This window comes from Pristiophorus japonicus, chromosome 8 (assembly GCF_044704955.1).
Source record: "Pristiophorus japonicus isolate sPriJap1 chromosome 8, sPriJap1.hap1, whole genome shotgun sequence".
NCBI classification, from domain to species: Eukaryota; Metazoa; Chordata; class Chondrichthyes; family Pristiophoridae; genus Pristiophorus; species Pristiophorus japonicus.
This window is the reverse complement of record NC_091984.1, coordinates 100981130-100998126: the sequence shown is the minus strand read 5'-3', so window position 1 is coordinate 100998126 and position 16997 is coordinate 100981130. Positions and strand designations below refer to the sequence as shown.

The window sequence follows — 16997 nt, the reverse complement described above, 5'->3', positions numbered from 1 at the left end:
GAAGGAGGGAGACTTTAGAGCTTCGCAACAAGTAGGCAATAAAAATTAGCTGTTACCAGCCACATATTTGACCAAATCTCCCCTATAATGGAGAGAGGAGGAAGCATCAGAGCACGCTGTGGAGACTGACACTGGAGAGAGCAGTGAGGTGGTAGAGGAGCACATTGGAGGCCGCAATAGAGCAGGAGGTTCTCGGACGAGGCAAATGCCTCCCTCCTGCAGGAGGTCAAGTTACGCTGGGGTGATTTGACACAGGTGGGGCGTGGGAAGCCTACCAGAGGATATGGACTGAGATAGCAGAGGTGGTCTCGTCGGCGACCAACGAGGTGCGTGAGGGCAACCAATGCCTCAAACGATGGAACGACCTTGTGGGGTCCGCAAGAGTAAGTATTACATTGATTTACATGTACTTATGTATTTGTATAATTTGATTTGTAACAGTCATGAGTGACTATCAGCCAATGTGAGGTCTTGCACTTTTACAGGGAATATTTTACTCAAAGCCTGTGGTCACGGTGTACGTCTTTAGGTAAAGAATGATAATAATCATAATAACCATAATTACATCTGTCGGTTATGTGTTGCATCAGTCTCTGTGACAGTACCTAGCAAAGATATCACGCAATGATCTCATGCCATATCATCCTGTCCCCTTTTACAGAAGAAGCTATCAACGATAAGGTCCGTGCAGAGGCCACCAGTCCCCAGCGACATCATAGAGATGGAGGAATAAGTGCTCACACTCGTGGGGAAGCACCCCAGAAAGCCACGGATGCATCTGCAGACACTGAAGTGATGCCACATGAGTAAAGCTTACATCATTGCGTCATGTAAAGTCTATAGATGCCATACCCACTTATATCCGAACAATCATATATGATAGATGATTTCTAAAAGTGTCATAGAAATAATGCTGGCCTAATGAAAATCATTGCAATGCACAATGTGTTAATGGTCATGAAATGTGATGTCTGTGATGATTTTGATAGTCGTGCATATGCTGTGTGTAGCGCTGAACTCACCTCGTCACCCTAGCACCCCTTCTCTAATAACCTCATTTGTGTTTTGCAGCTCAGCCAGCAGCACGGCCCCAGGCAAGAACACAGAGGCCAGAAGGTGGAGGCATGGGGCAGGAGTCAGTGGATGATCCTATTACATCTGGTGCTGGGGAGCTCCAATTCTCGTCCATCAATCCGCTGGGTCTGTTCTCGACGGATGAGAGCGCAGACTTCGAAGAACCTACATCGCCACGCTCCAGAAGCCATTCCATCCCAAGGCCATCTAATGGTCCTCCGGTCATTCCTGCCTCCACTCTGGAGATACCGGCTCCAAGCACCTCTCTACAGGGCACCCCATTTGTCCCCAGGACGGCGCCGACCCCGCGGAGGCCTCGTAGACGTGGCAGGTCTGTTCCACGAGCGCGACATAACAGCGGAGAGATGGTACAGTTGTCCAGGAGGCCTGTAGACACTGGTGACCAGCTCATCGAAGCATTGGGGGACATATCCCGACAGCTGGCCACCATGACCGAGTACATTCCGCGCATGGCGGAGTCCCTGGATGCGATAGCCAGGAACACTGCTGCCACAGGCCTCCCAGTGGTCCCCGAGCGCGGCACTCCACCGCTAGGTTCCGCACCACCACTGCGAACGACAGATGAGAGCAAGGATCAAGATCCTGCCTCTGCATCAGAGAATGTTGCCCCCTCGGCACCTCCCCCCCCACTCCCGTACCCGTGCAACCACCGCATCTGCCTTCATCCCCCCCAATGAGGCACCACCTGAGGAGCTCTTCGGTAAGGTGCCGTGGAGCAAAGAGGGGAAGGGGGAGAGGTGGGGAGAAGGCAAGGGGGGGAAGGAAAGTGAGGTGCATGTGAGCAGGTGATGGCTGTGTTATATCTCCATCTGGGTGTATGCAATTTGTTGCAATGTATGGGGTCTGGGGACCTCGCTCCTGCTTTGCCTTTGTATTCTGTGTTGGTGGACATGTTGAACATGTGATTTATGTCGATGGTGGAAAAAGTGGGGTGTGGGTGGGGGTTGGGTGTTATTGGCTGTGATACTTATGATTTCAGACGAATGTTGATATTAAACTTTTGTTATTGAACATAACCTTGTTGCGCATTGTCTCAGATAGCTGGACCGTTACACACTGGTGATTCCTTACCATGAAAGGGGTAAATACAATCAACATAAACTTTAACTGGCACCAAGGTGATGGGCACCGTTGATGTCTGAGCTGCACACAGTGTGTCAGCGTTGTCACTCACATCAGCTCTCTTTCAGGCAAAGCTTTCAGCTCCTCACGTAAGAGTGGGATTTAACAAATGCCAGCCACAACGCTGGCATTCGTTCTGGTTAGTTCCACTTTTTGTGGGCGGGTTTTTGAGCGAGTGATATTCTGGGCGATATGTGTGCGAGGTGGTGAAATTGACGATGGCCGATCTCCATAGTTTGGGTAAATATGCTCTTTACATCAAAAAACAGTGGGCGGGCGTTCATATTCAATCTCGGCGTTAATTCCGTGTGGAAAGTAACACTGGCCGATATTATGGGCGTTGATTTCGCCCATTCTGCTGATTCCGCCCCAAAAAAGTGGGAGGGCGGTAATATTTTTTCCCGGCGTTAAGCACATGGGAAAAGTAACGCTCGACGATAAGTCTTCTTAAAAAAAAAGCCCATCAGTTTCTATTTTGTGCCAAAATGGGTGATATATGGGCGTTATACGTCATTTCAGGTAAAATGGTCATTAAGTGGACATTAAGCATGCAAAAAAAGTAAAGGTTCTAGCCCATGAAGGTAACTTGACCTTAAGCCACTTCATGTCATGCCGAAGCAAACCTCTAGGAGGTTCAGAAGGGCAGCCTGAGCGGTGTCTGATTTTTCCCCCATCTTTTGCTTTGGACTAGTGGTTAAGTGCCTGGACTCCACCTAACATACCCTACATCAAGAAATAAAACTGGTCCAATCCATTGTAAATCAATTTAGGTTACCACACCAGAGGTTAGTTTGAAGAATGAGCACTTTGTAAACATTATGGTGCTGATCTGACTCATGCTTTCATATGAATCCCAGAGTTGGAATTTGTGATGATAAGCAAGGGGGAATGGGATACATCTATACTGTTTGTAAAGTTAGCTTCTGTTGTGACAATTTCAATATAATGACTGACCCTGAGAAGCATGGGCACTTGAGCTTATTTGGTTGAGTTGGGCAACTGTCTTCAGCCAGGTTGCTAGATGACACAATGTGAAAAGCATTCCATTATGGCAGGGAGAGCAGCCAGGAAAAAATGACATCAACTGAACATTCAAACTTTGGTTGCGCTCCATCTGAAGGTAGGATAGATTTAGTGCGTGATTGTAATTACCGGTATTCACTGTGCCAATTGTTACAACTGATGTTGATATTAGAGTGAAATTGCAGGTCTGGATGTAGTGAAGGTTAACATCCCGTTTATGGTTATCTACCTCTGGTCATAGTAAAGATGTCCGCCTGCCAGCAGAACTTCAGCACTCATTGGCGGTGGAAGCAGAGGCACATCGGCAAGCCAAAGCCAAGGTAAGGAAATGCTGAATTATCCACAAGAAATTATAAACCATGAAAGTCAATTTATCAGTTATTTCTAATTCATAAACAGAGAGAAACCATTTAAAACTAGGAGTAATTACTTAAAAAGAGAGCGAGAGAGAGAGAGAGAGGGGATAAAGAATAGTCATGGAACTCCATCTCCATTGCAGATAAATGTCTACTGGTTGAGGTTACTCATCCCTGTTTCTATTTCCAAACAGCATAGAGCAACCAAAGACAGATTCTATGACAGCATGCAAGCACTTACTTTACATAATTCAAAAGAATGATAGGATAAGTGAGCCATGATAGATTTAAACCCAGGATCTACTGGTGCTCTACTGGCTGGGATACCCAGCTCTACTGAATTGTCACATTTGAAATATAACACCAGCTTGTTATGTAAAACATTCAATGACTGCTCTGCTGCTGCTGAAACCCTCATTCATGCCTTTGTTACCTCTAGACTTGACTACTCCAACTCACTCCTGGCCAGCCTCCCACATTCTACACTACGTAAATTTGAGGTCATCCAAAACTCAGCAGCCCGTGTCCCAACTCGCATCAAGTCACGATCACCCATTACCCCTGTGCTTTCTGACCTACATTGGCTCCTGGTTAAACAACACGTCAATTTCAAAATTCTCATCCTTGTTTACAAATCACTCCATGGCCTTGCCCCTCGCAATCTCTGTAATCTTTTTCAGCCTCACAACCCCACAAGATGTCTGCGGTCCTCAAAATCTGGCCTCTTGAACATCCCTCATTATAACTGCTCAACCATCGGTGGCCGTGCCTTCAGCTGTTTGGGCCCTAAGCTCTGGAACTCCCTCCCTAAACCACTCCGCCTCTCTACCCCTCTTTTCTCCTTTGAAATGCTCCTTAAAACCTACCTCTTTAAACAAGCTTTTGGTCAACTGCCTTAATTTCTTCTTTTGTGGTGTCAAATTTATCTGTTTTGTCTTGTAACACTGCTGTGAAGGGCCTTGGGATGTTTTAGTAAAACTTATTATTATTATTAATAGAAACACACAGCACAAAAGGAGGCCATTCGGCCCATCATGCCAGTGCCAGCACTGTGGCAGAGCTACCCAATTAATCACACTCCTGCTCTTTCCCATTAGCCCTGTAACTTTTTCCCTTCAAGTATTTATCCAATTCTCTTTTGAATGTTACTATTGAATCTGTTTCCATCACCCTTTCAGGCAGTGTATTCCATTCATGATATTGAACACTTCTATCAAATATCCTCTTAACCTTCTCTGCTCTAAGGGGAATAGCCTCAGCTTCTCCAGTCTCTCCACATAACTGAAGTCCCTCATCCCTGGTACCATTCTTGTACATCTTTTCTGTACCCTCTCCAAGGCCGTGACATCCTTCCTAAAGTGTGGTGCCCAGAATTAAACACAATTAGCTGAGGCCTAAGCAATGTTTTATAAAGGTTTTGCATAAGTTCCTTGCTTTTGTACTCTATGGTTCTATTAATAAAGCCGAGGATCCCAAATGCATTATAACAGCCTTCTCAACTTGTCCTGCCACCTTCAAATTTTATGTACATACACTCCCAGGTCTCTCTGCTCCTGCACCCCCTTTCAAATTGTACCATTACTTCATATTGCCTCTGCCCAATCTTCCTAGCAAAGTGTATCACTTCACATTTCTCTGTGTTAAATTTCATCTGCCATGCATTTGCCAATTTTACCAGTCGGTCTATGTCCTCCTGAAGACTGTTACTACCCTCTTCATTGTTTACTACATTTCCGAGTTTTGTATCATCTGCAAACTTTGAAATCATGCCCTGTATACCTAAATCCAGGTCATTAATATATTTCAAAAACAGCAGTGTCCTCATGCTGAACCCTGGGGATCCCCACTGTATACCTCCCTCCAGTCTGGAAAAACAGTCATGCAGCACTACTCGCTGCTTTCTATCCCTTTGCCAATTTTGTATCTATGCTGCCAGTGTCCTTTTAATCAAATGGGCTTTAATTTTGCAAACAGGTCTATTATGTGGTACTTTGTCAAACGCCTTTTGAAAGTCTGTGTACCCAACATCAATGTTCTCCGTTACTTCATCAAAGAACTCCATCAAGTTAGCCAAACATGATTTGCCTTTAACAAATCCATGCTGAATTCCATTTATTAGCTCATACTTTTCCAAATGAAAATTAATTTTGTCCTGGATTATTGGCCCCAAGTTTCCACATGATTTGCTCCTGATTTTTAGGAGCAACTGGTGTAGAACGGAGTATTTTAGAAATCGGAATTCTCCACATTTAGTTTGCTCCAGTTCTAGTCAGTTAGAACAGTTTCACTTTGGAACAGAATTTTTTTTTCAAAAGGGGGCGTGTCCGGCCACTTACACCTGATTTCAAAGTTTCGTGAGTGAAAACTTACTCCAAACTAACTTAGAATGGAGTAAGTGAAGATTTTTGTACGCCTGAAAAAACCTTGTCTGCACTTTAGAAAATCAGGCGTAGGTTACAAATTAGGCGTAGGGAACGAGGTGGGGGGGGGGGGGAGGGGGGGAAGGGAAGTCATTAAATTCTACAATCAATTCTTAGTTATACTTATACAAATATTATACAAATAAATCCAACCTGAATAAAAATTTATAAGCAAAGAAAAGATTAAATAAACCATCTTCCTACCTGTGTGAAAGTGCTTCAGGCAGGCCTTTCATGTTGGAGACAGGCAGCGGTGTGGCGTCAGTGTCTCGACGGCAGCGGCAGCAAGCTTCGAGCTGAGCTGCAGTGCTTGAGGCAGGCCTTCATTCTCTTCATGGCTGGCTGCGAAGAAGCAGCACCGGACGGACCCGAGGCCATTCGGCCATGAGATATCAGCGGCGTCAGTGGCTGGCCGGCAGCCGAAGAATCAGCAGCGGACCGACGTGAGGCCATTCGGCCATAGGATATCAGCGGCGTCAGTGGCTGGCCGGCAGCCGAAGAATCAGCAGCGGACCGACGTGAGGCCATTCGGCCATAGGATATCAGCGGCGTCAGTGGCTGGCCGGCAGCCGAAGAATCAGCAGCGGACCGACATGAGGCCATTCGGCCATAGGATATCAGCGGCGTCAGTGGCTGGCCGGCAGCCGAAGAATCAACACCTGACACACGCAGCTCTTTATGGTGCTTGAGGCCATTGGGCCACGCTTTAGGGGCGGCGTCAGTGGCTCGACGGCAGCCGAAGATACAGCAGCAGCCTTCGAGCTGTGAGGGGGACTGAGGCCATTTGGACAGGGAGAGGCAGCCACATCGACAGTTTTATATTTAAATTTGCAGAATGGGTGCTGCATTGTCAACACCACGTATTATGCAATGGTTTGCCATCTTTGTTCTTGGTGGACGTTGATCCATTGCAAAGTTGAATTGGCACTCTTATTTCTCCAAACACACAGTCCTTAATTTGCATGCACCAATGCAGCACCGGTTCTGCAAGTTTAGCAGTGAAAAGCTGAACTCACTGATTTCAGCAGGTGATTTATTCAGCAGTGCTGCTAAAAGCACTCCCTCACACACAGAAATATCAAAAAAAATTAAATTACAAGCCTTTGCAGGGGTCCAAGAAACAAATCTTCACTTTTTCTGCAGTATTTTTAAAAATGGCCGAGTGCCAATGTTTGTGTGAGACTGCACGTGCGCGCACGCTCCAACGCGCTCGCGCAGGGTTGCCGGCACCACGAAGGCTAATTTAAACTGTACCTGCCCCCTGCTACTTAGAAAATCGGTGCGAGTGTTAGGCTCCGCCCCCTGCTGCGAAGAATGCGCCGCGCCAAGCAGACATCGAGCTCCAAGGAGCTCGAGAATATCGGACTTTTTTTTAGGCGGCGATGGATCAGGGAGTCAACATCATCGATGCGACTCAGAGCCCCGCAGGCAGGCAGGGGCAGTCCGACGCTCCCCAGGCAGCAATAGACCCCAGAGTAGGACTTCAACAGAGACAATGGCAGGCTGAACGGACATTCACGCCATCACAGTGGACAATGCGGCCTGGGATGGGGCCATTGACACCCAGTAATAGGGTACTTAAAAGCAGTCAAAGGGACAGTTAGAGCCGAATTCCTGCCCATAGTCCCTTTGTTCCCAACAATGGAAACTTTAACTCATGCTGGAGGTGTGGGGGAAAACACTCAGCTAGATCTTGCAGATTTCAACAGTTTCTCTGCAGGAACTGCAATCTCAGTGGCCACTTAGCTCGAATGTGCAGGAAGCCTGAAACCAGACTAATATGAGGCGGATGGACCAGAAGAGGGTTCTTTGAGGCAGGATGACTTTTGGGGCAAATCGATGGACGCCAAGGTTCAGCGGGTCCATGTGGCGAATACTCAGTTCATACACCAAAACGCCATCAATGACGATGAGGGTTTTATTAAACGGTATCCCAGTACGCATCGAGCTGGACACTGGGGCCAGCCAGTCACTCATGGCTGTTCAGCAATTTGAGAAGCTATGGTCACTTAAAGCCAGTAGACCCAAATTAACATGTATTGAGACACAATTACGGACTTACACTAAAGAAATCATTCCGGTGCTAGGCAGTGCAATGTTGGCTGTCACACACAATGGATTAGTGAATCGACTGCTGCTCTGGATTGTCCCAGGCAATGGTCCCATACTGTTGGGGAGGAGCTGGTTAGCCGAGATGAACTGGAAATGGGGGGACGTTGACGCAATGTCATCTGTGGAGCGAAGTTCGTGCTCACAAGTCCTACAACAATTCGATTCACTATTCCAACCTGGCATCAGGACTTTCAAAGGCACTAAAGTAGTGATACACATCACCCCGGACGCCAGGCCAGTGCATCACAAAGCCAGAGCGGTGCCGTATGTGATGCGGGAAAAGATCAAGAGCGAATTGGACCGGCTGTTGAGAGAGGGCATCATCTCGCCCGTTGAATTCAGCGACTGGGCGAACCCCATCATTCCCATCCTAAAAGCGGATGGCTCTGTCAGGATCTGTGGCGACTATAAGGCCACCATCAATCAGGTGTCCCTACAAGATCAATACCCGCCCCCGAGAGCGGAGGATCTCTTCGCCACGCTGGCAAGCGGCAAGCTGTTCACCAAGTTGGACCTCACTTCTGCCTATATGACCCAGGAACCGGCCAATGAATCTAAACTACTGACCACCATCACCACGCACAAGGGACTGTTCGTTTATAACAGGTGCCCGCTTGGCATTCGATCAGCGGCCACGATTTTTCAAAGAAACATGGAAAGCCTGCTTAAATCCATTCCTGGAACGATCGTATTCCAGGACGACATCCTCATCATGGGTCGAGACACCGAGGAACACCTCCACAACCTGGAGGAGGTGCTACGCCTACTGGACCGGGTAGGCCAGCGACTCGAAGTCTAAATGTGTGTTCTTAGCTCCTGAGGCTGAGTTTCTGGGCAGGAGAGTTGCTGCAGATGGGATTCGGCCCACCGAATCCGAAACAGGCGATTCGACGAGCACCCAGACCCTGCAACACATCGGAGTTGCGTTCATCCCTGGGACTGTTGAACTATTTCGGGAACTTTCTGCCGAACTTGAGCACGTTGTTGGAGCCGCTACACGTGCTCCTGCATAAGGGTTGCGATTGGTTTTGGGGGGACTGTCAGGAACGGGCCTTTGATCGGGCGCGAAATCTATTTTGTTCAAACAAGTTGTTGACCCTGTACGACCCCCGTAAAAACTTGGTTCTGACATGTGATGCATCATCCTATGGGGTTGGGTGGATGTTGCAGCAGGGCAATGCTGAGGGTCAACTACAACCTGTGGCGTATGCCTCCAGGTCGCGCTCTCAAGCAGAACGGGGATATGGGATGGTCGAGAAGGAAGCACTTGCATGTGTCTATGGTGTAAAAAAAAATGCATCAGTACCTCTTTGGTAGGAAGTTTGAATTAGAGACCGACCACAAGCCATTAACACCCCTGTTGTCAGACAGCAAGGCTATCAATGCCAGCACATCAACTCGCATACAGCGATGGGCTCTCACCCCTGGCTGCTTATGACTACTCCATCCGGCACCAGTCCGGCACTGAAAATTGCGCTTACGCGCTCAGCAGGCTTCTACTGGCCACCACTGAGGGGGCAGCGGAGCAAAGCACCGAGATGGTCATGGCTGTCGATGCCTTTGACAGTGCAGGCTCCCCCATCACAGCCCGCCAGATCAAAATCTGGACAAACAGAGATCCCCTCCTATCCCTGATTAAGAAATGTGTCCTGGCTGGGGATTGGGCGCCCGCACATGGAGCATGCCCGGAGGAGGTCAGACCGTTCCACAGACGGATGGATGAGCTCTCCATCCAAGCCGACTGCCTACTATGGGACAGCCGGGTAGTTATGCCCCAGAAGGGCAGGGAGGCATTCATCAGGGAACTCCACAGCGAGCACCCAGACATTGTGCTGATGAAGGCCATTGCCCGGTCACACGTTTGGTGGCCTGGAATTGATTCAGACCTGGAACACTGTTTGCAGGTGCACAATGTGTGCCCAGCTGGGTAATGCCCCCAGGGAGGCCCCGCTCAGCCCGTGGCCCTGGCCCACCAGGCCATGGTCACGCATTCATGTTGAGTACGCGGCCCGTTCATGGGAAAAATGTTCCTTATTGTGGTAGATGCGTACTCGAAATGGATCGAGTGCATCATTCTGAATTCATACACGTCATCCACCACCGTGGGAAGCCTACGTGCGATCTTTGCAACCCACGGCTTGCCGGACATCCTGGTTAGTGATAATGGCCCATGTTTCACAAGCTATGAATTCCGAGAGTTTATGTCGGGCAATGGCATCAACCACGTCAGTACTGCGCCGGTCAAGCCGGCCTCCAATGGCCAGGTGGAACGTGCAGTCCAAATCATTAAGCAAGGTACGCTCAGGATTCAGGGACCCTCCCTACAATGCCACCTATCGCGTCTCCTGCGGGCCTATAGATCCCGACCGCACTCACTCACGGGGGTCCCGCCCGCAGAGCTACTAATGAAACGGACACTCAAAACTCGGTTGTCCCTCATTCACCCAATCCTGACCGACATAGTTGAGGGCAAGCGCAATTCACAAAACGAGTACCATGACCGTAATTCGAGGGGGAAATGTATAGAAATAAATGATCCTGTATTCGTCCTCAATCACGCCATGGGGCCCTAATGGCTTGAAGGCACTGTAATTGACAAAGAGGGGAATAGAGTCATCGTGGTAAAACTCAACAATGGTCAGATATGCCATAAGCATCTGGACCAAGTTAAAAAAAAAGGTTCAGCATCGACACAGAGGAACCTGAAGAAGAGCATGAGATGGAGCTCACAACACTGCCAGTGAACGAGCAACAAAAGCAATCAGCAAAATGCACAGTCCCTCAGTCAGCCCGGACAGGCCAGAATCACCACAGGTGACAGTCACTCACGTCAGTGTCCAACAACCAGAGCCCCAACTGCGGCGCTCCACGAGGGAGCGTAGACCACCTGAAAGACTAAACCTATGATCCCAATAAGACTTTGCGGGGGTGGGGGGGGGGGGGGGAGGTGAGGTGATGTCATTAATGTAACCACAATGTAACACCACTGTATTACTGTATACACTCAACCTAGATGCTTTGACCACTAGGGGTGAACTTGTGGGAGACACTCCTTACCTAATCACACAGGTATAAAAAGGGAGGTCCCACGCAGGGTCATCGTCTTTGGAGTCCTGTGAATAAAGAGTTAAGGTCACAGAGTGACCTTGTCCCCAGAATGTGCTTCGTGTGGTTTCATACTGTAGAGTAAGGACTTTACACACTCATCTTAGTCAAATCATGCCAACTAACAACACACAAGGGTAGACACTTGGATGTTTTAGTTAATGTTCATGTAAAATTTCTGTTAATCTTCTGTCAAACATTGAAATAATTATTTTCAACACTTTGCGTTCTTGGACAGATTTATTTGCACCTTTTTAAGTGGCGTACTGAGTTGCAGTGAATGGTGAGACATAACGGTACCCCCTGCAATGCTGATGAGTGTGAAAGGAATGGCTTGGGCATTGTAGGGATACTTTATGGTGTTGGTGTGTGGTGGGGCCAACCTCGTGCATCATATGGCCGTCAGGTTGTACAGCGTCAAGTAAAGTAAATCTGGCCATGGTGAGGCCATCCCAGGCAGCAATGTGGTCAGGTGCTGATGCCCTTAGTCCTGTGTAGCATCAGTTGATTGCGGCGAAGGTTGGTGGTGTTGTTGGTGCTGCTGGTGTGCCTGGTGCTGGAGTTGATTGTGGTGGGATTCTGAGGACCAAGGTGAGAGAGTTTCAAGGGCACCGATACTTATAGGCAGGTGAACTTGAGATGACAGAAGCGATTTGTCAATGGTGAGAGAAGTTGTTCCAATGAGGTGACACTGGATAGGGAGATTGTTCCAAACACTTACAACCTGCAAAAAGCTCAATCTGCCTTCCCAATGTGGTAAGCAACAGCTTTTGATCGTGGAAAGTGATCAACTGTGAGATGGGAGCTTTAATAGCACAATTGCAGGTGTTAAGTAAATAAATGAATTCATGGTCACACAACTCCCGACATCCTGACCTGACGTGATCTCCAAACTATGTAAACCGTGGACACCTGGTAAAATGATAAGTTCAGCTCAAAATTATTTTTAATAGGCTCTTAACAAGGTAATAATGATCTAAATTCTGCCCCCCCCCCCCCCCGCTGCATGTTGAGTCTGTTCAGCATTGACAGACCCGATATCTGGGAAAGTAGTGTGGCGGCAGGTTGACAGCAGGGTCCCTACCCATTGTCAATCATTTTAAATTTAACAGCTGACCCACCACCCATCTCGTTGTCTGAACATTGGCAAAATTCCAACCAAAGTGTTTATAAAAGACTTCTGGGCTCGATTTTATGTTAGCCGCTAATCTGCTCTCCTTTTCTCTCTTTGCACCTCTTATTCCCTTTTTTAGATCTTCCCTGTACTTTCTATATTTCAGTTTGGTTCTCTACTGTCTTTATGAACCTTACAATTGCCAAAGGCCTCCTTTTTCTTGTCTTATTTTAACCTCTATAGGGCTAGAAATTCATGTGGTTTGCACCACAAGATGTTGCTAAAATGTCATTGACAGCTGTAACGACAGCTGAACCTGGTTCCAATGTCGCACGCCATATCGGTGTTGCAGGTACTGCTGCCGGTAAACTTGGAGATCGTGACATCAGTGAGTGTGTAATGCTGGCTGGATGTCCAATCTCCAACATTAGATTTAGCCACTTACATTAACGGCAGCGCAGAACAGAGTTGGCATCTACCAGCAGGAAGTAGGCTGTAGTAGTGATTATTTAAAGGCGCCATCCCCAATCAGCTGTACCTGACAGGATTCTGCTGTTTCAGTTTGCTACTTCCTGCAACAGTTCTCTTTAGTTATTTCAAGTTTTTTTGGTGACAGGAAATGTTGATTTAAGTGCAGAAGTCACTCATTATTTGCTAAAGGCTTCTGCTCACAAGACTTCCTCACAGTCATGGGGGCTGCAGGATTGTAGGATTACCTCAGGAGGATGACGAGGCAGAGAAGGATTAGGAAGAAGAGGAGAAGGAACAGAAGGGAGGGCTGAGGCAGCAAGACAATTGGCCTTCTGGATGGGCTGTCTGTGACCAGTTCATCAGACTCCTATTCACATGAAAGCAACCCCAGATCCCCGTAGCTCACCACATCCCCATCATATAATCCCTGTCGCATGGCATATCACACCGTCCTCCTGGGCAAAAAGGTGAAATGATAGAGACCACAAAATATTCCAAACACACTTAATAAATTTATTTATAAACACATCACACACATGACATGAATTCTAATAACCAATGACCCTTGTGCCTGCCATAGTTGAATAGCTGTCATTGTGTGCGAGATGTGAATGCGAGTGTTGCCAGGTAGAGATTGTGGTGGGTGAGTGTGGTGTGTGTGGTGCATTGAGCAGTGTGTGACGCTTGTGATACAGATGTGGTATGCAGCATTTGTTGAAGACTTCACTCACCCTGACAACCCGTGTGAGGTCGTTAAACTTTTTCTTGCATTGGCTGTGGGTTCTGGGGACTACAGTGCTGCCCGTGATGTGGTGTGCCACCTCCTTCCACATAGTCCGGCAGATTTGTGGCGAGGGCTTTCTGCCAGTTGGCGGGTACAGGACTACCCGCTTTCTCTCCACCGCTAAAACCAATGCCTCCAAAGCTTCCTCGGAAAACCTGCGGGCTCTCTCCCTAGGGTGGTGATCTGCCATCAGGATTTGTAAATAAGTGCTCCTTCTCCTTGTCCTCCTTTTTATGGTTGTTGAGACAGCTGCACACCCAACAATGCTGAGAATGAGGTGCTGCAGCATCAATGAACCTCCCCTTTAAGTAGTGAAAAAAGCGGTGGCAATCAGTACTTAAGTTTAGACTACACCTGATATTCGTCCATCTTTTCAGTGTAACGCCAATGAGCTAGAGTTTTTCGATGAGAATCATGACAGCAAACATTTTAATGAGGAGGATGAATTTTACATGCAGTCTAGACAATTTTCACCTGGCGTTACTTAACCATTTTTAGTCTAAACACTGCCCATTTCTTGGCTATAATGAATTTCTAGCCCATATCTTTAGTTATCCAGGGAGCTCGAGCTTTGTATGCCCTTCCTCTCCCTCCTCAGAGGATTGAGTCTCCCCTGTGCCCAAACCATCTCATCTTTTAAGGCCTCCCATTGTTCTGTTTTACCTACCTGTTTTTGATTCCAATCCACCTGCGCCACTGTGGTCCCCAGAACCCACAGCCAATGCAAGAAAAAGTTTAACGACTCACTGAAGTTAGCCCTCCTCCAGTTAAGTATTTTTATGCCTGATTGCACTGTGTCCTTTTCCATAACTATTCTAAACCTGATGATATTATGATAACTGTTCCCAAAATGTTCTCCCACTGAAACATGCTCCACTTGCCACAGTTCATTTCCTAGAACTTGATCCAGTGTTGCTTTCTTCCTTTGTTGGGCTAAAAACACACTGATCAGGAAAGGTCTATTGCACACATTCAATAAAAAAATTGTACAATGCCTCAAAAGTGCTCCTTCTATACTCTTTTGTACCTTACTCTGAATAGAATAGTATCAGCTTAATTCTGCTCAAATATAAAACATCAGTTATCTCACCATAAATTGAATTTTTATTGCAATGCCTAGCTCAGAGAAAGAGAAGATATACAAGTTCATCGGACATGGGGAGAGCAGTTGTCAGAAAGTGGAAGTGCAGCATCGGGGAAGCTGAAGCCATGATGATGGGAGAAACCAGTCATATATGGGGAATAAAAGGGAAACTCACCCATTATCGCTGCCTATCAAAAAATTCCAGGTGCACTGCCAGTAATTTCCATCCAGTGAAATCAGGTGCATGGTACCCAGGAACAGGATAGAATTAACAGCACAGAAACAAGCCATTCAGCTGGTGTTTATGCTTCACACAAGCCTCCTCCCACTCTATTTACTTCATCTCATCCTATCGACATATTTTATATTCCTTACCCCCTCATGTACTTATCTAGCTTTCCCTTAAATATATCTGTGCTATTCACCTCGGCCACTCAATGTGGTAGCAAGTTCCATATTCTCACCACTACAAGGGTTCCCATTGCCAATGCATACTTCAAAACTTATCCTCCAATGTAAGTGAGTCATTTGTTTGTTATGGGAGAACAGTAATATTACAGAGCTACACTGGATTCAAATTAGAACATTTCAAACCATTTATTATAGATGGGGCTTGGGGAAAACTGGATAGTTAATCAGTGAGGACAATTATAATGGCTTAAAAGGTCTCTCTCTGACATCCTTTGTCACCTTTTTTGATGCATTGAAACTTATTAGTAAGGTGCAGTTGCTGTCTCTCTACATTACAAGCTTTCTTAATTTTGTAAATGCTCATCATCATCATCAGAGGCGGTCCCTCGTATTGAGGATGACTTGCTTCCATGCCAAAAAGGGATGAGTTCACAGGTGTTTCACTGAAGGACCTAATATACCAGGTCCCAAACTATGCTGAAGGGTGGAAGATGCGTGAATTTTTTTAACGTGTGATGGCCGTTGCACACCAGCCACCACATGGGCTTAACAGAGCTAGGTCTTGATCCAGTGGCAAGGAATAACCAAGACAACTGGAGATCAACTCTGCTGCACGAACCAACAACACATATTGCAGTGTGGGCTGGCCCATGCTACCATGGTCATTACCCCTGTGAAGTTTCCTGTTTTGTTCCTTGTAAGATACAAATATTTCATCCGGCATGCTTTTCCTCTTCCCTGCATCCTCACCATCTTGAACTCAGGATCAATCATACCATCTCCTAATCTAACTCACTCCTTCCCTGGATCTCAAAACTGAAATCTCTGAAAGTTCTTAGCTCCCCTCAATGATCCCTGTCTCCTACAATCTACACACTTTAAAATGCAAGATTGGCATCACATGACCAATGTTGGTTTATCTCAGCATGTGACATGATGAAGTTTTACACCATTGATATGAATGGAAGCAGTGGAATGTGGACAGCACTCTTTGTATGTGTTGTCACCAGTGGACTGGGGGTTGTACAAACATTCTCTGTTCCCAAACCACCTTAAGATAGTATAAAACATGGTTACTGAGAAATGGCATAAAGTACCCCATTGCTCTTTATAACACTTAAAGGGTTGCAGGCAAATTTTACCTTAAGGCCCTTTGCAGCTGTACTAAAAGAAAAAATAATTAAATAGGCGTTTTTTGTCTCTCTAAAAACAAAATATATCTGTTGTATGAATCAGAGTTGGACTGAATTCTTTGTACCTTACAGATGGACCAATTTAATGAAGTATCCTTCATCCTAAGAACTAAGGAAAGTATGAGTTTCTGCAAACGGAATGATTTGTAGCAAGCCTAACTCTCAAACCCTTGTAAATGAATTGCAGGTGATCGCTGCTGAAGCTGAGAAGGAGGCCTCAGAAGCCCTGAAAACTGCAGCGGACGTTCTGTCTGGATCTTCTGCTGCTGTCCAGCTGCGCTACCTCCACACACTGCATGCACTCTCTGCTGAGAAAACCTCTACCGTTATCTTACCTCTGCCTTTTGACCTGCTTAACGTCATGTCCACTGTTACCCAGAAATCATTAGTGGCCACTGCTGCAGCTGAACTACGGAAAACGGCAGAGCCTCAGCAGCAACAAACCAAGATTGACTCTCCAATGTTATAGTGGTGGGAATGACTCAATTTCAGTTGAAAAGAATTGTATACCATTTCATTCTGTCAGATATGTAGATACTTTTGTCACCATATAGAGGTCCACAGCTAGCCATCAGTATTATGGAAGAATCATCTGCAAATACATTGAGTCTTGACTACAAAATGGATGTATCAACATTTTATTGCAAATACTTGTTTATAGAGTTTATAGAGTTAAAAAATAATCGGGGCTAGTACTTAATGAAATC

The 16997-nt window shown here is 46.6% G+C and overlaps 1 protein-coding gene across 1 annotated transcript in view; it reads left to right on the top strand.

Moving 5' to 3' along the window:
• Positions 1–16759, top strand: part of LOC139269144 (podocin-like) — a 95532-nt gene extending 78773 nt beyond the window's left edge. Inside the window, exons 7-8 of the mRNA XM_070888245.1 lie at positions 3482–3560; positions 16478–16759. Coding sequence (XP_070744346.1) covers positions 3482–3560; positions 16478–16759 — 361 coding nt within the window. The remainder of the gene's footprint in view (positions 1–3481; positions 3561–16477) is intronic.
• The last annotated feature ends 238 nt before the right edge of the window (positions 16760–16997 follow it).